Source organism: Pleurodeles waltl, chromosome 11, assembly GCF_031143425.1.
Source record: "Pleurodeles waltl isolate 20211129_DDA chromosome 11, aPleWal1.hap1.20221129, whole genome shotgun sequence".
NCBI classification, from domain to species: Eukaryota; Metazoa; Chordata; class Amphibia; order Caudata; family Salamandridae; genus Pleurodeles; species Pleurodeles waltl.
This window is the reverse complement of record NC_090450.1, coordinates 87312025-87338911: the sequence shown is the minus strand read 5'-3', so window position 1 is coordinate 87338911 and position 26887 is coordinate 87312025. Positions and strand designations below refer to the sequence as shown.

At 46.3% G+C, this 26887-nt stretch overlaps 1 protein-coding gene across 2 annotated transcripts in view; it reads right to left on the bottom strand.

Annotated features, from left to right (window-relative positions):
* Positions 1-26887, bottom strand: part of ACAP2 (ArfGAP with coiled-coil, ankyrin repeat and PH domains 2) — a 333281-nt gene that overhangs the window by 87175 nt on the left and 219219 nt on the right. For both annotated transcript variants that reach the window (XM_069213160.1, XM_069213161.1), the window contains exon 11: positions 17965-18016. In XM_069213160.1, coding sequence (XP_069069261.1) covers positions 17965-18016 — 52 coding nt within the window. The remainder of the gene's footprint in view (positions 1-17964; positions 18017-26887) is intronic.

Sequence of the window (26887 nt, the reverse complement as noted above, 5' to 3'; positions counted from 1 at the left end):
AGGTGAAAAAAACAGCAACTTTTCTCCATGTTTTGCTCTGTAACTTTTTCCTGAGTTTTGAAAGCAATATACTGTTACGTCTGCTGGACTCTCCTGGTTGCGGGGATATATAGGGCTTGTGGGTTCATCAGAGACCCTAGGTACCCGGAGCCAATAAATGACCTGCACCTTGCAATGGGCTTTCATTCGATACTGGGTATAAAGCAATTCATTTGCTGAAATATAAAGAGTGAAAAATAGATATCAAGAACACCTTTGTATTTCCAAAATGGGCACAAGATAGGGTGTTGAGAAGCAGTGGTTATGTGCACATTTCTGAATTCCGGGGTGCCCATACTAGCATGTGAATTACAGGGCATTTCTCAAATAGATGTCTTTTTTACACACTTTCTTACATTTGAAAGGAAAAAATTTAGAGAAAGACATGGGGCAATAACACTTGTTTTGCAATTCTGTGTTCCCCCAAGTCTCCCGATAAAAATGGTACCTCACTTGCGTGGGTAGGCCTAATGCTCGCGACAGGAAACGCAACATGGACACATCACATTTTTACATAGAAATCTGACGTGTTTTTTGCAAAGTGCCTAGCTATAGATTTTGGCCTCTAGCTCAGTCAGCACCTAGGAAAGCCTACCAAACCTGCACATTTTTTTAAACTAGACACCTAGGGGAATCCAAGGTGGGGGACTTGTGGGGCTCTTGCCAGGTTCTGTTACCCAGAATCCTTTGCAAACCTCAAAATTTGGCCCAAAAAACACTTTATCCTCTCATTTCGGTGAAAGAAAGTTCTGGAATCTGAGAGGAGCCACAAATGTCCTTCCTCGCAGCGCTCCCCCAAGTCTCCAGATAAAAATGGTACTGCATTTGTGTGGGTAGGCCTAGTGCCCGCGAAAGGAAATGTGCCAAAACACAACGTGGACACATCACATTTTCCCACAGAAAACAGAGCTGTTTTTTGCAAAGTGCCTAGCTGTGGATTTTGGCCTCTAGCTCAGCCGGCACACCTAGGAAACCTATCAAACCTGTGCATTTTTAAAAATTAGAGACCTAGGGGAATCCAAGGCGGGGGACTTGTGGGGCTCTCACCAGGTTCTGTCACCCAGAATCCTTTGGAAACCTCAAAATTTGGCCAAAAAAACACTTTATCCTCTCATTTTGGTGACAGAAAATTCTGGAATCTGAGAGGATCCACAAATGTCCTTCCTCGCAGCGCTCCCCCAAGTCTCCCGATAAAAATGGTACTGCATTTGTGTGGGTAGGCCTAGTGCCCGCGAAAGGAAATGTGCCAAAACACTATCTGGAAACATCAAAATTATCAAATACAAAACTACCTGTTTTTGCAAGGGGCACCTGCGTTTTTAGTCCTGGGCTCAGCAGCCATTAGGGAAGCCTACCAAACCAAGACATTTCTGAAAGCTAGACACCCAAGGGAGTCTAGGGAGTTGTGACTTGCATGGATCCCCCAATGGTTTCTCACCCAGAATTCTCAGCAAACCTCAAATTTAGCTAAAAAGAAATATCGCATTTTTCCCACATTTCTGTGTGGGATCACCGCACCGGGACAAATTTCCTACCACCCAACGTTCCCCTTAGTCTCCCGGTAAAATGATACCTCACTTGTGTAGGTGGGCCAAGTGCCTGTGAAAGGGAAGAGCCAAAAACATATCGAAATTGAGGGGGAACCAAAGCGGGTCCAAAAGGGCAGTTTTGAAAGAAAAAAACAAAACATTTAGGCTAACAAATGCAGCTGAGGTTTTATCGGTATAGATGAGACAATGCTAGGTGGTAGGAATTTTGTGGATTCCTGCAGATTCCGGAAGGTTCCATCACAAAAAGGTGGGGAAAATGTGCAATTTCCAGCAAAGTTGAAGGTTTGCAGGGCATTTTGGGTAAGAAAATCGTGCGCAGTGCATGTGAAGCACACCACTCTGGAATCAACCAGATGTTTAGTATTCAGATGTGTCTAGGTCTTGTGGATTTTTCTACATGGCAGCATCCCAAAGTCCAAAAAGTGCAGCCCTAACCATTCTAAGTTGGACGATTTTGAGAGTTAGCCAAGCTCTCCTGGCCCAAATGTGAAACCAAAACCCAAAATAATCAAATGTCCTCTTGCTTGTTGTGGGATAAGATGTTTTAGTGTGCGGGCAGAGAGCTGAAAGACTGTTACCCCCTTCAGTTAGGGTGGGGGTATAACCAGGCCAATACTAGTTGGTAGCCACCACCCCACTATTTTTTGTTTGTTTTTGTTTTTAATTTCCTGGCATCTAGTAGACTTTCTGGCCCCTCAACGATGTGGATCGGGGGTAATTGCCCAATCTGCCCACTGGTAGACAGAACAACTTTGAACCCTCTTATTTTGAAAAAAAAATCTTCCCTGGTCTCTGGTGGGCTTTCTGCCTCCCTTGGGGGCAGATGGGCCTTCCAAACATAGGGCGATCTGCCCCCAAGGGGGCCAGATATGGCCAACAGTAATGTGCCCCATGGGGAGCTACCCTTGCCCAAGGGGCTGCCCCCCAAACAAAACACACATACACACACCAATCCCTGGTGCCTAAGTGGTTTCTGTCCCCAAGGGGAGCAGAAATGGCCTAAAATAAATTCCCCCCCCCCTCACCCCCACCCCAGGGGAGCGACCCTTGCCTAAGGGTTCAATCCCCTTGCGTGAAATTGGCACAACAAAATAAATCCCCAGTGCCTTGTGTTTTCTGCCTAATAAAAATAGGCCGATCTGCCCCCAAAGAGGGGGGGGGGGGGGGGGGGGGGGGGGGATGGCGGCGGCAGAAAAGGCCTAAAATAAATTTGCCTAAGGGGTCGCTCCCCATACATAAAACCAAAGTAGATTAAAAAATATATATCCCTGGTGTCTAGAGGTTTCTAAGCCTAAATATAATAGGCTGATAAGCATGCTTCCAGCGCAATGAGAAGTGACCTCTGAGGAGGTCAGCAGGCGATCACGTGCTGACATCATACGTCACGGGGGGGTTGGGAGGATAAGGGTAAGCGATTCCCCTTCCAGTCCTGCCCTGGGGGTGGCCTTCGGGGGGGCACGCTAGCACTTCCCCCGAGGACCGGTACCAGGATGTAATGGTTACGTCTGTGGCGCCACAGCGCAGCAGCCACGGACGTAACCATTACGTTCACGTCGGGGAAGGGATTAATATGTATTTTTAGGTCACCATAACAATTGCACTAAAACAGCTTTAAAGATAACCTTTTCTCTGCTTCTCCAGGGTTAATACTTTACTGCCACTTTCACCAGATTTACAATCAGCGTTCCTATTTATGTGCTAAGGCACAATTATTATGAAATATTGGATTGTTTGAAATGAGTATCATTTGAGTGAAGTTTTTCAATAAACACAAGGTAAAAAGGAAAACAAAGTCACACAAAGCAAACATAGGGGAATTTGTAAAAATTGTACAAGTCAAATGCTCAAATGTCAAGTATAAAAAGAATGACAATGACAATGTAAAGGAAGGGATTCAGGGCAGCAAATTTAAACATAGGCTCTAATTATGACATTGGTGATAAATGCCGCGTACAACCGCGGTGACGGCCACCAACATACCGCACGGTGGCGAATATCCGTTCGCCATATTATGACACACACACACATCAAACTGACAGAATACAGCTATTTACACTAAAGTGGCGGTACGAACACCTATACCGTTACGCCAACAAAACAACGCCCACCACATTTATGATCCACAAATCACCACAGCGGACATTCAATGGCGGTAAACCATAGGTGGTACACACCGGCGCACTCAGAATGGCCACCCAAATACAAAACAAAACAACACTGGTCAATACCTGAAACACACACCTGACACTCCTACACGCACCACACCCACACACCATCAGCACTATAAAACACACACCCATATCACACCCGCCCCTTTACGAATACCAAAAAGCACCACAAGACTAAAATGAAGACCACTGAGACAAATACACACACACATACCAGTAGCACCCATCCATCCATCACGCACCCCACATTGCACACACCACGACATCACTTAACACCCTCTGCACAACACACAACACCCATGTCCCCACTAAGGCACCCCCGTTTCACTGATGAGGAGTTGCAGGTAATGGTTGAGAAAATAGTCAGGGCAGAGCCACTGCTGTTAGGAGCACAGGTGCAGCAAATATCCATTGCCAGGAAAATGGAGCTATGGTGGAGAATCGTGGACAGGATGAACGCCGTGGGCCAGCATCCAAGAACAAAGGACGACATCAGGAAGAGGTGGAACAACCTACAGGGGAAGGTACATTCCGTGGCAGCAAGGCAACAGCTCGCTATCCAGAGAACTGGCGGTGGACCCCCACCGCCTCCCCGACAGCTCACAGCATGGGAGGAGCAGGTCTTGGCAATACTGCATCCTGAGGGACTCACTGGAATTGCAGGAGGACTGGACACTGGTGAGCAAAGATTTACTACTTATCATCCCCTATACTTGCATGCCACGACACCCCCTCACCTTCACGCCCATCACTCCACTCCATCCCACACACTGCACCTACACATCTGACTAACCCCAGTGCCATGCCCTGCATGCTATACCAATGCATGGACAGCCCTCCTAGCCCTGCATAGACACCCATCACCAATGCATGCACAGCATGGAGAACTAACAAGCCCACAATACATCACCATACACAAACAAAGGTGGCAGGGCAACAATAGACGGGAAGCAAGGGATGTACAATGTCACATATATGAAGTATAATCCATCACCACAGGTGCCCCAGCCAATCTCGGCGGCGAGGAGGTGCCACGACTAACCAGTCCTCCAATAGAAGATGCCCCCAGTGATGACAGTAACTCTGATGATCTACCTGGCCCAACGGAGACCACTGGCCAGTCGGCCACCCCAGCCCACTCATAGTCCACCACAGAGCCTCCCCCATCAGTATCCAACACCACAGCACCCACCCAATGTCCCCACACCTCTGTCCCCAGGACACGTCAATCAGCAGTGTGCCCACCTGTACAGGGACCCCAGTCCACACCTCACCCCGAAGACTATCAGGGACCTGGGGTTAGAGGGCACACCGATCAGGGGACAGAGGCACAGGGGAACAGGGACACTGGGACCGCTGTGCACCAGGGGGAGGACAGGGCCAGGGATCCGACTCTCCAGGAGGCACTCACTAATGTCCTTAGGGCTTACCAACAGTCCTAGCACAAGATGGGCCATATCCTTACCAACATGCAGGTGAACAAGCGGCTGCAGGAGGTACACCATCAGGAGATCAGGGAGGATTTGAAGGCCCTCAACACCACGTCTCATAGCAGGGATGCTGGCAGATATGGCCAGCATCATGAGGGAATTGATAGCACACCATCGGGCACCTACAATAAACACATTTGAACACAACCTAAGTGAAAGTGTTTTATGTGATGAAAATGTGCTTTTAGGGAAACAGTCACATCATGTGCAAATGATCTGAACACTTTGATAGCATACATTTTATGACCTGTATCGGTCTGTAGTCATCACATCGGTACACTGTTGTCAAATCACCAACATCCGCAAAATGAGAAGCTAAGGGGGCAGTAAGTAGAGATGCAAAGGAAGTGAATGCCATCCTGCTACAGCCACACAGAAAACATCATTAATCAGAGGAATGGTCAGTTCCACTGTTACTGTGTGTAACTGGAAGTATCGACGTATAACTGATCTTCTGCTGTCCACATCCTCATTGTCCTCCTGTTCCTCCTCCTGTTCCTGTTCCTCCTCCTGTTCCTCTGTTCCTGTTCCTCCTCCTGTTCCTGTTCCTCCTCCTGTTCCTGTTCCTGTTCCTCCTCCTGTTCCTGTTCCTCCTCCTGTTCCTGTTCCTCCTCCTGTTCCTGTTCCTGTTCCTCCTGTTCCTGTTCCTGTTCCTCCTCCTCTTCCTGTTCCTGTTCCTGTTCCTCCTCCTGTTCCTGTTCCTCCTCCTCTTCCTCCTGTTCCTGTTCCTCCTCCTCTTCCTCCTGTTCCTGTTCCTCCTGTTCCTGTTCCTCCTCCTCCTCTTCCTCCTCCTGTTCCTCCTCCTGTTCCTGTTCCTCCTCCTCTTCCTCCTGTTCCTCCTCCTCCTGTTCCTCCTCCTGTTCCTGTTCCTCCTCCTCTTCCTCCTGTTCCTGTTCCTCCTCCTCCTGTTCCTGTTCCTCCTCCTGTTCCTCCTCCTGTTCCTGTTCCTCCTCCTGTTCCTCCTCCTGTTCCTGTTCCTCCTCCTGTTCCTCCTCCTGTTCCTGTTCCTCCTCCTGTTCCTCCTCCTGTTCCTGTTCCTGTTCCTCCTCCTCTTCCTCCTCCTGTTCCTGTTCCTCCTCCTCTTCCTCCTCCTGTTCCTGTTCCTCCTCCTCCTGTTCCTCCTCCTCCTGTTCCTCCTCCTCCTGTTCCTCCTCCTCCTGTTCCTCCTCCTCCTGTTCCTCCTCCTCCTGCTCCTCCTCCTCTTCCTCCTCCTCCTCTTCCTCTTCCTCCTCCTCTTCCTCCTCCTCCTCCTGTTCCCGTTCCTCCTCTTCCTCCTCCTCCTGTTCCTCCTCCTCCTGTTCCTCCTCCTCCTGTTCCTCCTCCTCCTGTTCCTCCTCCTGTTCCTGTTCGTCCTCCTGTTCCTCCTCCTCTTCCTCCTCCTGTTCCTGTTCCTCCTCCTGTTCCTCCTCCTGTTCCTCCTCCTCTTCCTCCTCCTCTTCCTCCTCCTGTTCCTGTTCCTCCTCCTGTTCCTCCTCCTCTTCCTCCTCCTCTTCCTCCTCCTGTTCCTGTTCCTCCTCCTGTTCCTGTTCCTCCTCCTCCTGTTCCTCCTCCTCCTCCTGTTCCTCCTCCTCCTCCTGTTCCTCCTGTTCCTCCTCCTCCTGTTCCTGTTCCTCCTCCTCCTGTTCCTCCTCCTGTTCCTCCTCCTGTTCCTGTTCCTCCTCCTGTTCCTGTTCCTGTTCCTCCTCCTCCTCCTGTTCCTCCTCCTCCTCCTCCTCCTCTTCCTCCTCCTCCTCTTCCTGTTCCTCTTCCTCCTCCTGTTCCTGTTCCTCTTCCTCCTCCTGTTCCTGTTCCTGTTCCTCCTCCTGTTCCTGTTCCTCCTCCTGTTCCTGTTCCTCCTCCTGTTCCTGTTCCTCCTCCTCTTCCTCCTCCTGTTCCTCTTCCTCCTCCTGTTCCTGTTCCTCTTCCTCCTCCTGTTCCTGTTCCTCCTCCTGTTCCTGTTCCTCCTCCTGTTCCTGTTCCTCCTCCTGTTCCTGTTCCTGTTCCTCCTCCTGTTCCTCCTCCTCCTGTTCCTCCTCCTCCTGTTCCTCCTCCTCCTGTTCCTGTTCCTGTTTCTCCTCCTGTTCCTGTTCCTGTTCCTCCTCCTGTTCCTGTTCCTGTTCCTCCTCCTGTTCCTGTTCCTGTTCCTCCTCCTGTTCCTGTTCCTCCTCCTCCTCCTCCTCCTGTTCCTGTTCCTCCTCCTCCTGTTCCTCCTCCTGTTCCTCCTCCTCCTGTTCCTGTTCCTCCTCCTGTTCCTCCTCCTCCTCCTGTTCCTGTTCCTCCTCCTCCTGTTCCTCTTCCTCCTCCTGTTCCTGTTCCTCCTCCTCCTGTTCCTCTTCCTCCTCCTGTTCCTGTTCCTCCTGTTCCTCTTCCTCCTCCTGTTCCTCCTCCTCTTCCTCCTCCTGTTCCTCCTCTTCCTCCTGTTCCTCCTCCTCTTCCTCCTCCTGTTCCTGTTCCTCCTCCTCTTCCTCCTCCTGTTCCTGTTCCTCCTCCTCTTCCTCCTCCTGTTCCTGTTCCTCCTCCTGTTCCTCCTCCTCCTCCTGTTCCTGTTCCTGCTCCTGTTCCTCCTCCTGTTCCTGTTCCTGCTCCTGTTCCTGCTCCTGTTCCTGTTCCTGCTCCTGTTCCTCCTCCTGTTCCTCCTCCTGTTCCTCCTCCTGTTCCTGTTCCTCCTCCTGTTCCTCCTCCTGTTCCTGTTCCTCCTCCTGTTCCTCCTCCTGTTCCTGTTCCTCCTCCTGTTCCTGTTCCTCCTCCTGTTCCTGTTCCTCCTGTTCCTGTTCCTCCTCCTGTTCCTGTTCCTCCTCCTGTTCCTGTTCCTCCTCCTGTTCCTCCTCCTGTTCCTGTTCCTCCTCTTCCTCCTCCTCCTCCTCCTCCTGTTCCTCCTCTTCCTCCTCTTCCTCCTCCTGTTCCTGTTCCTCCTCCTCCTCCTGTTCCTGTTCCTCCTCCTCCTGTTCCTGTTCCTCCTCCTGTTCCTGTTCCTGTTCCTCCTCCTCCTGTTCCTGTTCCTCCTCCTCCTCCTGTTCCTGTTCCTCCTCTTCCTCCTCCTCCTCCTCCTCCTGTTCCTCCTCTTCCTCCTCTTCCTCCTCCTGTTCCTGTTCCTCCTCCTCCTGTTCCTGTTCCTCCTCCTCCTGTTCCTGTTCCTCCTCCTGTTCCTCCTCTTCCTCCTCTTCCTCCTCCTGTTCCTGTTCCTCCTCCTCCTGTTCCTGTTCCTCCTCCTCCTGTTCCTGTTCCTCCTCCTGTTCCTGTTCCTGTTCCTCCTCCTCCTGTTCCTGTTCCTCCTCCTCCTCCTGTTCCTGTTCCTCCTCTTCCTCCTCCTCCTCCTCCTCCTGTTCCTCCTCTTCCTCCTCTTCCTCCTCCTGTTCCTGTTCCTCCTCCTCCTGTTCCTGTTCCTCCTCCTCCTGTTCCTGTTCCTCCTCCTGTTCCTGTTCCTGTTCCTGTTCCTCCTCCTCCTGTTCCTGTTCCTCCTCCTCCTCCTGTTCCTGTTCCTCCTCCTGTTCCTGTTCCTCCTCCTGTTCCTGTTCCTGTTCCTCCTCCTCCTCCTGTTCCTGTTCCTCCTCTTCCTCCTCCTCCTCCTGTTCCTCCTCCTGTTTCTGTTCCTCCTCTTCCTCCTCCTCCTCCTGTTCCTCCTCCTGTTCCTGTTCCTCCTCCTCCTCCTGTTCCTGTTCCTCCTCCTCCTGTTCCAGTTCCTCCTCCTCCTGTTCCAGTTCCTCCTCCTCCTGTTCCTCTTGTTCCTCCTGTTCCTGTTCCTCTTCCTCCTCCTGTTCCTCTTCCTCCTCCTGTTCCTCTTCCTCTTCCTGTTCCTCTTCCTCCTCCTGTTCCTCCTCTTCCTCCTCCTGTTCCTCCTCCTGTTCCTCCTCCTGTTCCTCCTCCTCCTCCCCCCCCGTCTATCGCCCCAATAATGTTGGGTATATGTCCCACTGCATAGAATCCAGCCTTCACAGTAGCCAAATCTTCCACCTCACCTGGGGGGAAGCAATGTAGCTGCACATGTGTTTCACCAGGGCAGACAAAACCCTTGCCAGCACGATTGAGAACGTTGGCTGTGACATTCCTGCTGCCACGCCCACTGTCACCTGGAAAGAGCTAGTTGCTAGGAAATGGAGCCTGCACAAGAGGAGGGATCCCCAGTGGGATGACGGATAGTAGATATCAGATCAGGCTCCAATTGAGTACACAACTCTGTGGTTGTGGCCCTGTCCAGTCTATAGGTGAGTATTATGTGCCTGTCTTCCAGTGTGGCCAGGTCCACAAGAGGTCTGTGCACAGGGTCCTGCCCCCTTTTCCGGTTCCTCCGCAGTGATAGGTATCTAAGGAACACAAGAGTGAGTAGGCTGTCACAATCTGAACAATGGAACCACCACCACAGTGTTCGTAGAGCAGTAACATGATGGGACATTGGTAATGGCAATGTATGTGCAAATTATAGATATGACTCAGTTCTCGATTATCGGATTATTTTCCACCACCATAAAATGGCGACTTTCTATCCTGTATGTAGGGACAGGTGGAAGTGAGCTAACTCCGCCGGTGTTGCACATCATGGCAGAAGACGGTCTTGCGCCGTGCTATTCCTTATTGGATAACATGGGGCTCTATGGAGTACAGTGGCCAATGGGGATCCCCGGCGGCTTTGATGGTGTACACCGCCGCGTACATGACCGCCATTTTCTGCCTATAACCTCACTTGTTTCCTGACTTTCCACAGGACAACACCTACACTGCGTATGCTGCTGTGACCTGTGTCTGGATCCTCCCATGGCCCGTGTGCCCGGGGACAGCCTTCACTTCGTCAGAGTTAGGACGCTTGGTGGATGAGGTCCTAGTTCAGTATGGGCTGCTGCATGGGCCTCCAGACCAACAGGCGAGGCACCTTGGGCATGAGGCATGCGACAAGGTTGCATGGAGATGTGTGTGCAAGCATCGTGTCACTTAGTGGGGTTTATGGTGGTGGTGTACATGGTTGGCGCTGGGTGATGTGTGTGCCAATGGGGATGGAAGGGGATTTGTGGGCCATATGTGTAACAGGCTGGATTGTCTGGTTAATGGTGTCCTCCTGTCTGTTTTTCCTCTGCAGGTCAGCGCCTATTAGAAGAAGGGAATGTGGCGTGACATCACCAAGGACGTGCAGACCCTTTGGGTATACAGCAGACGGAGCACCCACTGTAAGGAGAAGTGGGAGGACCTGTGACGCTGGGCCCGGAAGACTGCAGAGGCCCAGCTGGGGAGGGCCTCCCAACGAGGGCGGGGTGCCCGTCGGAACCTGACCCTCCTGATGGCCCGCATATTGGCGGTGGCCTACCGAGAGCTGGATGGGTGCTTGAGGACATCACAGCAGCCACAAGGGGGTGAGTAAAGTGTGTTACAACAATGATTGGTAGGTGGCATGGGAACCTGGTGGTTGGTGGCAGTTAGTGGGTGTCCCTTAATGCCAGCTCAGAGAACGGAGCATGATCCAGCTCAAAGGTAATGGTTGTATTGCTAAATCAGGTAACCTAGAAAGGTTGCATTCCATGACAGACATGGCTTAGTGACTCCTAGGAGGGGTGCAACTGGCAGTGCTTTGCTATCATCTTGCTGTGGTATCTAGCAAATGTAATGCAGTGCGATGCATGGTGCTCAATCCTGATCTCTGTGTGTGATGGTAATGTGTATGCCATCTGTGGTGTTGGTGCTGTAATTCACCCAGTGCTCCCTTTCTCTCTGTCACCCCCTTTTTTCTTCTGTCATCCTGTCCATGTGTGCATTAGCATCTTCTGGTGGAGGAGCAGGGGCACCGGCGAAAGAGGGAGCTCCATCCCACAGGATCTAGGAGGCAGAGTCCACCGACCCCCAGGAGACCAGTGTACGGAGGGCGAGGAAAGAACCACGATAGAGACAGGAGGTGACAACACTGACTCATACCTCCTCCGATGGAAGCTCCCTGGTGGTGGCAAACACCTCTGGAACCACCCCAGCCACAGGTACAGCCGCCACCCCCATACCAGCACTGCCCTCCCAGTGGCCCCTCACTGAGTTGCCCGTGCCTGCTCACCCAGGAGGGTGAGCATCTCCTTCGCCCCAGGCACCTCAGGCCCTGCCCAGTGAGCCCGCTTCCGTGAGTGAGGAGGATACTGACCTCCTGAGATCCATCTCTGTAGGGCAGTTAACCATTGTGAATTCTATCCAGGGGCTGGTACCCCAGAAGCAGCAATACAATGCATTCCTGGTGGGCATTCACAATGTATTGGTGGCCCAACAGAGATCGCTCAAAGCTCTGGTCTCCTCTCTGATGGCAGCCATTGTCCCTGTTCCTACTATCCCCCCTCCAACTACCACCTTCCAGTCCCAATCTCCTCAACCCCAACCCATCCCATGCACACATACAGACAAGCATGCACTCAAAACTTCACACAAGAGTGGGACAGACTAACACCGGCAGCACACTTTAGACCACAAGCACAAACAGGCAGTTGCACACACAACATCCACTGCCTCCATTGTCTACCCCTCCTCCTCCTCCCTTACTTTCACATCCACACTCACACCTGCATGCACTGAATCAACAGCCACCACCACCATCACGACACCAAGCAGTGTACACACCTCACTTGCAGACAACTCCACAACATCCATCCACACGTCCTGTGTCCTCCACCACCCAGGAAAGGGAAGGTTCCCACTTAACCAACTAAGACAGGCAAGACGCCCCCTCCAACAGCAGTGGCAAGGAGCCCTCACCTCCAGCTGGGACACAGCAGCCCTCACCTCCAGCTGGAACACAACAGCCCTCACCACAAGCAGAGGGGATGTAGGCCACTCTCCAGGGACTATTGAACTCGGAGCCCCCCACCAGAACCAATGGGCAAGTCCCCCAACTCGGAGACTGAGACCTTGCACTCTCCAGCAAATTGCAATGGGCATGGAGCCCCCTCCAGAACCAGTGGGCAAGTCCCCTAACTCAGAGACTGTGACCTTGCACTCGCCAGCTAAGCGTAAGGGGCATGGAGACCCCTCCAGAACCAGTGGGTAAGTCCACAAAGTCATAGAATGTGACCTTGCACTCCCTAGCAAATTGTAATGGGTATGGAGCCCCCTCCAGAACCAGTGGGCAAGTCCCCCAACTCAGAGACTGTGACCTTGCACTCGCCAGCTAAGTGTAAGGGGCATGGAGACCCCTCCAGAACCAGTGGGTAAGTCCACAAAGTGATAGAATGTGACCTTGCACTCCCTAGCAAATTGTAATGGGCATGGAGCCCCCTCCAGAACCAGTGGGCAAGTCCCCCACTTTAGCTGAGGTACCCCAAACATCCCTTCCCCTTGAGGTGCCTCTCCATTCACAACATTATGCCCGTGTACAGTGTAATTTGGTCTTTCGTCAGGCAATGAGTTGGGCCTTGGACTGTGCCATGTGGGCCTTTTGTACTTTGGACTGGCCATTGGCCCTTTCGGAACAGTGAATCAAGTATTTTTGTCATAAGGACAATATGGTGGATGTTGGCATACAATTACAATATCAGTACAGCCTAACTGTGGTCCTTGCATTATTATGACGTGGGTCCTGTGACACGGTTTATCCTCTGCAGCTGGTTGTGTCTATGGTGTGTGTGTGAATGGTGTGTGTTGTGCGTGTGTGTCACTCTCCTTTTCCTCCTTCCCTCCCTCCCTCCCTTGTGTGCTAGGCGGCTGTACTCACCGTCGTCGTCTTCATCGGCGTTGGTGCTGGTGTTCCAGGTAGAGCATGGCATAGAATAGCATCAGGGAGACTTGTAGTTCCGGTTCCATGGCGGCGTTGCTCTTCTCTCTGTCTCTGATGGTGAGTCTTTCGTCTTCTGTTTCCGCCAGGCTTTTGATGGCATTGGTACCGCCCTGGAAATCGTGGTGGTTTGCAAAGTCTTAATATGGTGGGCAGTACTTTGTCTTCCGCCTAGCTGTTGATAGCTACTGCCATGGTCAATGGTGTTAACACTCTGGCAGTTGGTGTGGTACATTGCGTCTGTATACGGGAGGTACCACCGCCATGGTCACAATTTGGCAGTAATTACCACCAGCCTGTTGCCTGTATTACCGCTACTTTAACAGTCACCGCCAAGGTCATAATGACCACCATAATGTTAAAATGACAATGTAAACACTGATCTAGTGGAGATGCATTACTTCACACAAACAACTGGCCTATGCCGATGCATTTATTTACATTCCTTTCTGGAATGTCTGAGTAAGACATTAATTACTTTCCAATCACAATAATACTACTAAGCATCATACGGGGAGAACATGCCTGTGACAACTGAACAGTTTGGAAGGGTGCAAGTCTTTGAAAGACCTCAGTTACAACAGCTTGAGATTTTCATTAGAAGTAATATTTGAATCATTATAATTGGATGTTTATTTGGTCGGAACGTCTGTGTGCACTGCTAATGCATGGATTCTGGGATGAGCTCACTCAATAAAGTATTGCAAGAGTGAGAGAGTAGATGTAAAGCATTTGTTCCACTACGCATGCACTCTATGTACCCATTTTAATGTGTGCATGTATGGACATGAAGCAGTCAAAGATTTCCTGAAGCGCTATTCTGCAGATGACTGCCTGAAGTACTAAGGATTAGTAAAAATTTTTAATTAAAAAATCCAAATTATTTTCACACCAATTGTTCGTAGGAATGAAAATTGTTCCTATTGTGTAGGAAAGTTTAAATTCTTTTAAGGACATAGACGGGAGGATTATGCCTTTACTTTCTTCGCTTTTATTACAGCAGCCCTTTTAAAATATTTTCAACTTTAAAAATGAATAGAAAACTACCAGTCCCAAGATTTTCTGGAATCACACAAAACAACACAGCCTATCATGATAGCCAAACCTTTAGTCCTTAGAACTGCCAAAAAATTGAGTACATGAGCTAGGTCTGCGACCAAATGATCCACACCCCTTCGCAGAAACCAACGTGTCAGAGTTCAGGCTGACTTGTACCTCTTCACGGTGATGTCCGCACATGCTTTGGATAGGAAATTCTCAGCCTGTCTCGAAAGGCCCAGGACTGACCAGTGTTCCCGATAATCCACCAAGCCATAAGGGCAAGAGAGCCCTCCAGCCTGTATGTGAGTTGCTCCTGACTGAGAAGATGAGGAAACTGGGGAGTAGGATTGGAGAATCTCAAGAAGGTTCCGGAAGAACCAGAAACAATACTTGGGCCCTCCAGAGCAGAGTGATCAACACCTCCTCTTCCTGTTATCACTGGATCTGGGCCGAGGACTGAGTGATTATCGCGAACGGGGGGAAATGCATAACCCTGTTCCAGAGCCAAGAAAGACATCAGTCACCACGGCTTGCAGATCCGGTCTCCAGCTGAAGAACTTCGGAAGTTGGTGGTCCAAGATGAACAGAAACAGGTCCACCGAAAGCAGACTACACCATGTCTCAATATCAGCAAACACGTCCGGATGGAGCTTCCAGGAACTGGAGTCCCATGTCAGGAGTGCCAGTCTACCACCTGGATCGCCTGACCTGGAAGGTAGTCTGTTGTGACCGAAACCTGATGGTCTAGGTAGTACTGCCAAAAATGGGTTGCCAGGTCTGAAAGTGCCAGTCTTCCCCCCACGTGAATCAAAGAAGGTCGAACACTCACCTGAACTGGAGGGGTTGGATTTTCTTTGTAAGCCTCTGAAGCACTGACTCCTTGAGAGGTAAAAGCTGGCAAAGCATCCCTGGTCCTAGTGGTACCCTCACCTGGTGCCTTGCCCTCTGGAGAGAGCTTATAATGAAAAATGGGTAGCCGAGCGCCCCCTGCCATTGTCGGCCCTTCTGGAAAACCAGATTCGGAAAGACCCGCTTAATGGACGTTCGGGCTTTGTCCACTGAGGTGAATTTCCCTAATGTTTTTATGAAGGGTTCTCCAAAGAGCCCCCCTTCGGCCACTGCACCTGCCTCTGAGGAGGCAAAGTCGCCAAGCTTCGGGTCAACCTTGATCAGTAAGAGCCTTGCTCCATGGAGAGAGTGCATTTTGCTGTTCCCTCAAAAGGTAATCGCCCACTGGACCCATCCTGAGAGGACTTTAGGGGAGAGCAACGCACCCAAAGACTTGGCCAACTCCGCCATATCCAGGATCTTAGTTAATGGACCAATAGCGTCTAATAGCTTGCCCTGGAAAGTTCTCCAGGACTGGTCTATACACTTTTTGGTGTCCTTTATGAAGTTGGCCAGGAAAGTAGCCATCTTGGGATCTATATTGGGTGTTTAGGGCGACTTTACCTCTAAAGTGGGTCGCCGGCACTCTGCCCGCAGATGGCTATGCACCTCTTTTCCCCTGGGCTTTGGGAGCCAGTTAGCCACATAGTGCGCCACCTTGTCCCTGGGCACCCCCTCCGAAGACTGGGGGTGGAGGGTATTATCCTGCACCTGCGGTCGGACCTCTCCTCCACAGTGGGGGTTCTAGAGGGAGGGGGGAAGGGTTCCACGTCCTGGAAAATATTGCCTCATCCTCAGGTGCAAGTCGTCATCCTGCAAGAGAGGGGAGAGTGGAGGCGAGGGTTTCAGAGGTCCCACCGGGTCAGCAAGGGATAATGCGGGGAGGCTCTAGGCTAAGAAGGCCAGCTTAAGGCAGGCGAAGGCATCGTGGTCTACACCCTCCTTAGGTGGGCACCTCGCCAGTGTAGCATCTGAATCCATCGGAGCCGGGTGCGCCATGGAGGATCCAGCCACGTCCAGTGCAGCCTGGTTCTTTTGGCGTATTTACGCGCAGTCAAGTGTGCCAGGCACTGCTCCAGTGGGCCTAAGGCCTCATCAACAGCCCTTGAGTCCCCGGCCTCATAAAAGTCGTCACCCCAAGGCATAAATACCAAGGGTTCCTCATACATTTTATCTGAAGCTTCTAAGATGGAAGTTGTAGGGCGTAGCACAGCTGAAAAGTGTGTGCCTCTCTCCCTCTCTATTTACTAGGCCCAAAATAATGTGAGTAGTGCAGCATGCAGTCAACAACAATGTGGGCAGTCAGTAGGCTGATACTGAGGGACTAGGGAGTCCATCTAGAATTAAGGTGTGGGCAGAGCCGCACTATTTATGGGTCCAAGCCCAGGAACACTCACACCCAGTGCTAAAATATAAATGGGAATACCAGTCTGGGAGTGTGTTCCCCTTATGAGGCCCACGTGGCCACACATGAATACAGACCCCCAGGGGTGTTCTGTCAGCACACAATATCGACCCTGGCTCTCGAGGGCATCAGGATTACTTTGTTTAGATTCAGACCCCACTTAGTATGGGGGTGACACTCTCCAGGCAAGGCTCTGTGTACTGAGGCGATCGGCACCTGGTGCGCGATAACCCTGTCAACAAAGAAGCTGGCAGGATCATGCGCAATGGGCCGAGCATCTATCAATAAAGAGCACCACCTAGTGGGGGTGGAGGACCAAGCCGCGGCATGGACCCACACCAAGCCAGCAGTCAGGATGAGCGCAAACGCATTCCCATGGACCACAAGGGAACCAGCGCACTCACTGCACACACACTGAAGTAGCAAAGCAAAATGGGCAGCTTATACTTAAAAGACTCACACTCGCTACACCACTATCTAAGCAAGTTAACAAACGGGCCTCATCTACGCTGCGAGCAGCGAAGGAGGAGGAGGTCACGGCATGAAGGAAAGACTATATGGATGGTGGGCAAGCCCGATTCGATATCAATGAGGACTACTGTTGTTACATGGTTGGCTGTTGTTCTGTGACATTCCCAGAGACTCTTGGGACAGGCAGTTTTCTTTTCGCTTTTAACGCTGAAAATATTTCAAAAAGGCTGCTGTAATAAAAGCAAAGGAAATAAAGGCATAATCGTCGCCTCCGGTCCTGACAAACAATTCAAATATTAAGCCAGTTCCTTTCTGCATCTACAGATTTAAAGTTAATAAGCTTTGTAATTTGCCTGCTGCTCTTTTTTGTTATATTAAAATGTTTAGTTTAGTTCTTTTTTTACAAAATTTTATTTTTTAAAACAATTAAGCGTAGTGCGGGTGCCATTACAAAAAATGTGTTGTGCTCATTAATTGTTTTCCACTCAATAGGGACTGCTAGAGATGAAGATGATGCTCACGTTATTGAATTTCAATAACAGATTGTCTAATTTGGTGATAATTTTGGATCTCTTTAGCTGTATAGTTATTTGATATGGGTGAATTGGTCGATTCATATCTGTCTACTTATCTTAAATTTGTATTGCACACTTTAGTTCGAAGGTATTCCAATATGGGTTGAATTCACTAAGCTTTGTTAGTGTTTTAATTAGAAGAGTGATCACGCTGGGAAGGAGAGGCAGCAGGCAGACCAATACACATTATACAAACACAAAAGGATGTAGCCAGTAACAATTAAGGGTTCTGAGTGTGTTTTGGCCAATGTGAGATCCACACACTAAATGTTATTCTTGGAAACCAACTTTGTAGTAAGCATCCTTATCTTTGATGGCATGTCATCAAATTTGTTTGCTGACCATGATGTATGATAAGTTGATGCTTGAGAACAGGGAAGTCTACCATGTGCCAAAGGTATCACACATTCCTAGACAAATGAAGAGGAAATTACTCCTGCAGTTATGCAACATGTACCTTTGGCCATGAAAAAAAGACAGGAAAAATCCAAGAGTGAGAAGGTACCAAGGAAGAGGAGACATGATGAAATAAGAAGAGGCGCAGTGGGGCGAAATCACAATGAGAGATAACAAAAATAACAGAAGCGCCATTTTGTAGAATAAAGTCCTCTATAGCCATCTTAAATCTTTACCTTCATTTTTTTCTGATATACCAGTTGGTTGTTTTGTATTGAGAACCAGCGCCTGTATGAAGTAAGGTATAAATACATTATGATGACGTTGTCTGGGAAAAACCAACACATTGCGATAACATAACAGAATTATTTAGCAATGTTATATCACACAAAACACAATGTTAGAACATGGAAGTGAAATGAAATGGTTTCACCTATGTTTACTCAATCAGTAAAACATTACTCATTAGTGCAAGCAGCTCCCAAAGTTGTTTTTAAAACAGATTACAAAAGCAGGAAAGGAGAAAAGTTAAGGGACAGCAGAGGAAACCCTCAGTAAACAACGAAAGAAAAGTGCACTGGTTTGGAGGCTACTTAATAGCTACACAGCAAGTTCACAAATGACTGAACAACTAGCCAAGGGCATCAATGAATCTCTCTCGACTACCTGAATCTGCCTTATTTGCTTTGTAAGGGTATAGAATTAAACAGTTAAATGACTCATTACTTGTGGCCTCTTAATTTCAATCAGCAAATATTTTAGTTTATTTTCATTTGGAGGTAAAAGTACTCGAAACCTCCGGGTGAAAAACAAGCCCCAAATTAGTAATTAGAAGGAAAATCAGACCCAATTACTAATTCTTCTGGAAATTTCTAATTTCTTAGTGGATACTCTGTGTCCAAATCACAATCGGCTGGATTTCCCAAACCCAGTCACAACTAGTTACACCCAAAGTTACAGATACCCTGGTTTCGGTTACTCAGTCGGTGGACAAAATCTGACCCATGTCTCATGGCACTTATAAAAAAAGGCCCAAGAGTGTTAATTGTTTTTTCTTAAAATTTGTAGTGCTATGAAACCAAAAAAAATTCTAGCTGTTTTTTTAACAAAACAAGTATAACATCATGAATAGTTTAAAGGTTCTGAGGAACTATATTGCTAAGAGTATATCCGGTTACTTATACAACTGCATTACGAGACACAATTACATAAGCAACTCTATAGTTCAGGCTTTTTGAAGGAGCAAAATAATTATCCTAAATTGTGTCATTTAGGTAAAAAAAAAAAACACATTACTGACTTCTGCCAATGAAAGGGTGGGTATCACCAGTCTATTCTGGTGGATGGTAAAGGGAAATGCGATCGAAATTAAACGAAACATGATTTAACATGAAGGTTGGTTCAGCTAGAAGCAATCACACCTAGAGCCAGTGGCATAGCTAGTCACAAAAAGCTGCCTACACAACATAACTAGAAGAAAATGGGGAATGTGTCATGGAAGCTATACCTTTTACAAAGTAAGATATCTTTGAATAAATTAAGTTAAAAACTCTTCTACAGGGGGATGCCATTATACAGTAATATGCTATGCACATTTATTAACACACGTTTTTCTATCCTTTTTAATGTCCGATTTTAAGAAAACAAATCAACTGCACCCCTTTCTATTCTCGATTCCTTTTCACTGCCAAATAACTTTGGCCACTTCTAGAAAATTACTGACCTTTAGAATAATGATGGTTACCATCATTATGGGAAGGCGTAGCTGTCTGTCACTGGGCCAAGAAGGTGGAGCTGCACCAGAGCAACAAGGGGTGTTGTGCCCAATGCAAAAGAAACTTCAGTCGGAGTTGTCAAATTACCATGATTACGATAGTCCTTTACTCCCCAACTGAAAGCGAGGGGACCAATGTTCCTGTTTGCATTGAGGACCATAGCGGCCTTGCTAAGCCAGTGCGAACTCCCAACCCTCTGGAATTGCAGGGAGTCAATTTCATAATTTACCACCTGCTCTACAATTTGTGTCTAACTCGTATTGTCATAGACCAGGAGTACCCCCACCTTCTACTCTGGAATTAAGAAGGGATGCACTTTTATGTTCATTTGAAAAACTCCAACAATTTTTGGCGTAGGCCTATGTAAATGGGCCTTCTTTAGAATCTAGACCATATGTGAATATTTGTAATCCAGTCAGATATCACTTCTTTTATGTAAGAACAGTGACACAAGAATTACATCGTTCACTGCTCAGCATTGCTGAACAGTGAAAAACTGGGGTCTCAAGCCCTGCTTGGCTAGTGCCGATTCGCCATTTTCCTGGGATACGTAGAGAGACAGAGCGGGCAGCAGAATGATAGATGATAACCCTCTGATTGCCCTGCCAACCACAATCGTGTTTGGGTCACCAGAGACCTTGGGAAAGAAGGGGAATGCGGGTGATGGTCTATCATTGGCGACCAGTATCTTGATTATCAGCCACAGCTCAGTGCAGAGCAGCGATTGATGGTTAATTTCTCTCCCTGCTGGAGGCAGCTCTGAATGTCACAGTCAGCAAAGCACGCCCTGCCTGCTCCTTCAGATTAGAAGAGGGAATGGGAAGTTGACAGGGTATTGTTTCTTAAAACTTTTGTTGGCGAGCGGTAAGAGGGTAAGTAGTTACCTAGAAAGAAGAAGGGGTGCACATAGAGATGAGGTATTTGCTAGTTTATCCACTAAGGGCTGACGTGTGGGGCAGGGAGATGGGAAAGGTGTCAGGAACAAGGTTTTTATGTAAGGGAAGAAGGGAGGGCGAAAAAGGGCATGTTAGTCATTGATCACCAATCACCTCCTCTTACCCTGTACAAATACTTGGACTCAAAAAGGATTTAGACAAGAACAAAGAACCAGAATTAGTTGTCTTCGCTTGGCTGGTTTAGCAAAGTCCACCAAGAAGGAAAAACACTCATCTAATACGGATTTATTGATCTAGATTATGACAGTTTTCACAGAAACGGATTTTGGAAAAATTACTGAAATTGTCTTCTTGCGCAAGGATTTCTCAGATGTATTCAACTTGTATAAGTTTAAAATCTTGCGGTTCTTGCATTTGGGATGATTGATGATTGTATTTCTGCCAGAAGAGTTTGCAAGAAACGATATTCGTGGCACACCTTCTGTTTAATAGTTAGGTAGGTAAATTTAAAAATAAATCACTTGCCCTATAACGTCGGTAGCAAAACGTCCTCAGCTTTATTTTATGCATACGATATGGATTCCACAAAAGATGCAGCCACTGGACTACAGCGCTCACTTAAAACTCGATTTAATTGAAAACGTCCTGCAATTAACTCACATGAAGTTGGAAATAATGAGCTTTGCAAAAATAAACTGTAACAAGGCCCATGAAATCGTTAGTGAAAGACTGGGAACTGTTCCCAGCTACTAATATCTGTATCCCATGTTTGAAAAAGGTTAAGGTGTGTTTATTCCTCAGTGAATATGTCTGAAATATCAAGCAAATATCGCCGAATGCATATAAAGCTTTGATTCCTCAATTTATTTGCACTAATTGTTCACTGTGGTGGACGCAGGAGGTTTTAATCTCAGCTTCACTGAAGGTATTCATTAGAAAATACCATTAGGATTCAGATCTGCTGTACTGGTATAGCTAATGTGCTTAGAATCTCACTTGTTTCTGTAACGGCCATGGCACACAAGGACACCAATGAACAATGAGTACTTTAACTGGTCAGTGGTCGCATCACTTTGTCAATACCTGTTTTAAGCAAATTAGACCTCTAACTGGATAAGCTTTCTCTTTGTATTTCATACAGCAGGATATCCACCTAGAGTAGAATTTAAGAAAGAACCAGACACTGCTTCTACATGAAAGATCAAAATAACCATTATCTACAGAATCCTATAAACATTTTATGGCTCTAAAACCTTTAAGTTGGTACATGCAGAACAGTGCTATTCAAAACTTTGACAGCCTTAAGGATTTTTCATGTTGCTAAAGTTGAAACAGTTGATTTATTTTTTAGAACAGTCACACTTGGCATGGAATTACTCAATATATTAGAGGATGTAGACTATGGGACCTGGGAGTTGAGAAATCCAAACCTAAATTTTTATATTTGTTTTAGATATAAAGTGCAACATGAGAAATAATGTGATGATGTATATAGTTGTGACTGAAACAAAAAGTCAGTATGAAACGTTGTTGAAAATATTTTGAAAATGTTTAATTGTATTCATAATGTACATACATGTAACTTGTTTTATGGTTCATGTTAAGATGAATAAAGCTATTTTTTTTGTACTGGACTAGATTTAAACCATAGATTCAAGCTTAGAAGAAAATGCTCATAAAGGGCCATACATCACAGAAGAAAATGCTCATAAAGGGCCATACATCACAATACAGAATCTGTTTATCTTAAGAACATCTTAATGTGTTGTATGTACAGCATGTTACTTTTGCCTGGCCTGGAAATACATCAGATATATAAATAAAAATAAACATAATTTGAAATGTATGCCCTCCACGTATCTGAATATATGTCATTCACAGTGAATTTTAGTTAAGGATTGCGTGTGTGCAGTTTCGAATTATTTAAACTAAATTGGCAGGGTTTTAATTCACTGTTTCTTTCACTTTGTCACACTAATTGCATTCATGAATGTATGCAAAACAATTCACTTTGAAATGCAGTCCGCATTGTATAAAACAAGTGACTAGATTCACATAATGACAGGAGCCTAATTTTAAAAGTTGAAACATACATGGTATGTAATAGAACTGCAGCAAATGTACAAAAGACAAATATTAAAAGTACATGGCCCCTCTTAATTTACCCCAAATTAAAGCTACAGAGATACTGCATAGTAAGGCAGTTGAGGCTGGGACCAACTATATTTTAGGAACATCTATTAAGTGGTCACTGTTACAATGAGTATGAGAGTATATGTACTAATTTACCAACTTGGCAATGTCACCCTTGGACAAGATAACATAAGATATTGCTAGCATTCATCACATAACAATTGTTTTTTCTTCTTGGAAGTCTAGGCTCAATACAGATTGTATTTCAGGGTATACTAACATCCACTGTGCAAGGGACACCACTAGCAGGATTAAGGAGTTGACTTGTCAGAGCTCCATGCTCCACGGCAGCCATCTTTCAGTAATTCAGCAATCCATTTTGCCTACCAGGAATTTGGGAGAATCTCTGTTGCTTGCACTGGTTTATGTGGCTTGCGATGATTACCAGCAATACCTACATGCATAATCATAAATTGAGCAGCAGTCTCCTTCTTTCTGACTGAACTGCTGAGTTTGTGCAGCGCACAATAGAAGCACGGTCTGTTATTAGCCGGGACTGACAGCTTTCCTGAACTAGACATATGGACCTAGAGAGAAGACTAACGCCTGCCAATGGAACTGGGTGAGAGGACCTCCCATACACTAGACTAGAGCCCCATTACTATGTAGCAGGGCAGTCCTGTGTGTGTGTGGGCTGTTAAAAGTTATAGGTCTTTTAATATGTTTTGTGACAAAGTGATAGACAGGCTTACCTTTGGTGACCTCACAAAGTCTTCAGCATTGAGACTGTGGTTGGAGGCAATGTAAATTAATGGTGTCTGTATATGTATAGATCAATTACTGGTAAATAATATGTTGACTGCTTTACTTTGGGACCTGAAATACTGAGAACTGTCCAACGTGGTATCCTAATATGGCTAAATTAGACACCTCCAGCACTGTTGTGTTTGCAAGATGTGCTCCTCACACCATCTTCTCTTATTAGTCAACACCACAAGATTTGCAGCAGGAGAAGACCAACACTTTTCAGTGGTTGCTCTAAACTTATGGAACCAGCTTCCCTTTCACTCCTGCTTTCAGAAGTAATAATTTATTTTCTGCTGTGTTCCTGTTTTCAATTTGTATCCATTCTGTGATTGGAGACAATTTAACTCATAATTTGCACTTTATAAGAAATGGAACTAAATCAAATCTTAACAGCTTGATGACTAAATGTTGCGCATGTACCATATTTGCCAAAGTCATAAGGCATTTGGATATTTCTAATGATAAATAATATTTTTGTAGCGCTGTTGAGAGGGCTTTGGCTCACAGATTCTATACATTCATTCTGCTCTATTGTAAAAAATTGACTTATTTTCATCTGGAAATTTCAATAATGAATACAAAAGCTAAAAAAAACTTCCTTTTGTGTACAAAAAAAAATAAGAATGCAAGTTTTGTTATAAAAATCTTCAAGTTACAATACTGACTTCACACGTATAAAATGTAAATATTGCATTTGCATATGATTAACTATTATCTAGACAGGTATCAGCCATGAATAGTCCACTTTAAAAATATGATAGTTAAATATGCACAAGTGTAGAAGTCTGCCTAATGCTACATAGGCCGAGCCAGTAAAAACATTCAGGTCCCAAAAAGCTTGGAAGGCTCAGACTCTGGTATTTCCTCTAAGTTTTTTGATGAGCCATGAAACACAGCATGCACGTTAGGCAGGGATTTCATGAAAAACTAATTCTTGACAAGAGTAATCAAAGAACTGTGGTGCAAATCAGATTTTGCAAGGATAAGTTACAGAAAACAATGATTATAAACATCAACACAATCGATGTTAATATTTAGAAGGCAGCATAATATTATTTCTCTTGCATCAGAAGCCAAAACAAATGTTAAACAGGCGGTATGGTGTCTTGATGAATGATTTACATGCACATAAGCTGAGAGCTGGTGCTCATATTGTATCTTGCTATAAATAATCTATTGATGCAACAGCAGGTCCAGTTTGTTCTGCAGTGTTATGAGAAGGGGCCAGTGAAAGGTACAGGGGTCCGTTAACTACTACATCCCTATGAAAAAGCTTTTGCACAGTCGATAAGTCAGCCTTTTGGCTTTGCCAATGCTTGCTGCAGCTAATCAGGTAAAATAAATAAAAACAAGCTTTTGCAATGCAGTGGGTCTCGCATTTGCCTGATTTAAAGCTATTACCGTTGTAAACTCCTAACCGGACTTTTCCCACCACATAAATTGAAAATAAAAAGTAAAACAGATTCACATATGCGAACAGATTCAAAGTGCCACGGTATGAGCGTGAAAGAGACACAAAAGGAAAAATTAGTTTTACTCGCAGTCAAACGTATCGGCAAAAGTGCAATTAGCCATGTAAAAGGGTCGATGCCCAAGGTGGTAACCAAACTGCCCCAAGGAGGGACAAACGTAAGGCATTTACTAATGATAACAAAGTATTTTTGAAGGGCAAGCCCATGAATGAGTGATTGTGATGCGTGTGAGGTCGGCATGGTTAAAAGCCCCCAGAAAGATAACAAAACGTCAGAAAAGCAGCGCTTGCGCGCTGCTATGCTCAACCTAAAAAGACTACAAACACTTGATGACATATGCAAATCATGTGCTTGCATGTGAAACAATAGAAATGCAAGCCTACATCATAGTGAGCATTTTATATTTTGCTGCCCATGTGATGAGGTTTTAACACAGCATGATGCGTGCACACTAACATGTCAAGGAGCAGCAGCCACTCACACTTTTTTTAAAAATTTACATTTCTAAGATGTCAGACTCCTATCTTGGAGCAACACATTTACAGCTAGCTCTCCTAAAATGTTTAAAACACGTTTTTTTACAAAAAAAATTGCTCAGTGTGGGGTATATAGCAAGAAACAATATATATGGGCTGGGGAATGAAGGAGGACGCAGCACATGTGAGCAAGACAGACTAAGAAAATGCACGCACTCCAAAGGAGTGCTAAAAGCAAAAAAATGGTAGTCCCTCAATGTAAGCAGTAGAAGATTACAAGTTATTAAATCAAAAGGATGGAAAAGAAGCCATGCCCCACGGGCAGGTCGGATGGAAGAATAGGAAGGAAAGTCACTGAATATGAGCAAATGAGGTTCAAAAAGAAAGCCAACCAATGGCGAGTAGTGGAATGACCCAAACAAAAGACCACTCAAAGTATTATCATTGTGTGTAATATGTTTCTTGAAAGTAAACAGCCAGAGCTGTTTGAAGGCACAGCCCAATATAGAAGAGCAAAAAGATGAAGAATATATTTCCACTGACTAATCAAAAGAACATCTAAAGAAAAAGCCCATGTGCTATTCGAAGAGCACAGGTAAAGTCATTTGATCCTTTTAGCAATCCAGCTTGCCGTACAGGGGAACAATCCTATGGCTGAGCTCAGGCTCCCACTACATTTTGGCCACAGAACATCTACCAAGGGAAAACAAAAATGTCTCAAAAGTATCCTGAACGTTTCATTTGGTAACGTCGGATATAGTTAAGGACTTATTGGCGACTGCTTCAGGCATGGGTAGGAGAACAGGGGTTCACACGCATGAGTCTGTGAAACATCATATATTTTTCCACTTTCATGAACTGCTTAATTCGGTCAGCTTTCCTACCAAAGCTCAAATTAAAGCATACACATGTGATAATAATGTTTAAATGTGCTTTACATGACAAAATTCAGAAACAGAATTAGTTTAAGTCAAGATGTCGTTTTTGCTACTCTCAGTCTTCATCATCACCCAAGTTTGTCTCCTTTGACTGAAAATGTGGTTAGAGTGAAGCTTGTACCAAAATGCATGTACTATTTCTGATCCCCTTGATAAGAACAATCACTGATGTGAAGTTCATGTCTGAATGGCTTCATGGACTGGGCGAAAGATAAAGGGGCAACAGAAAAGGTTTCTCACTCTGGTGTGTCTTGCCCTTTAGGACAAAACCTGCATTCCCCACCTGTCAGGTAATTGTTATGTCTCAGGCCAAGGTACTTTCTATCCAGTGTCAAAATAGTGAAGAATATGATGTATATGTGCATATGTGCTACCAAGTTTATGCACCGATCATGCCCTTGTGTGCCCCTTGGTTTTTCTTTTTTTTCTTTTTACATAGGAGAAACATTTATCTCTGTTAATACATAATTAAACGTAGAGATTAGTGAATGGGACGCATGGAGGAAGGGGCAGAGTGTAGTGTACAGAACTGGCCCTTTACAAATATCAAAAGTTACAAGCTGCTTTTGCGCCCTCCTCTTAATTATATCAATTAATGCTTTCTAGAGGGAGAATACAATAAATCCAGCAAACAATGAAACAAAAGATGGCGGTTTACCAAG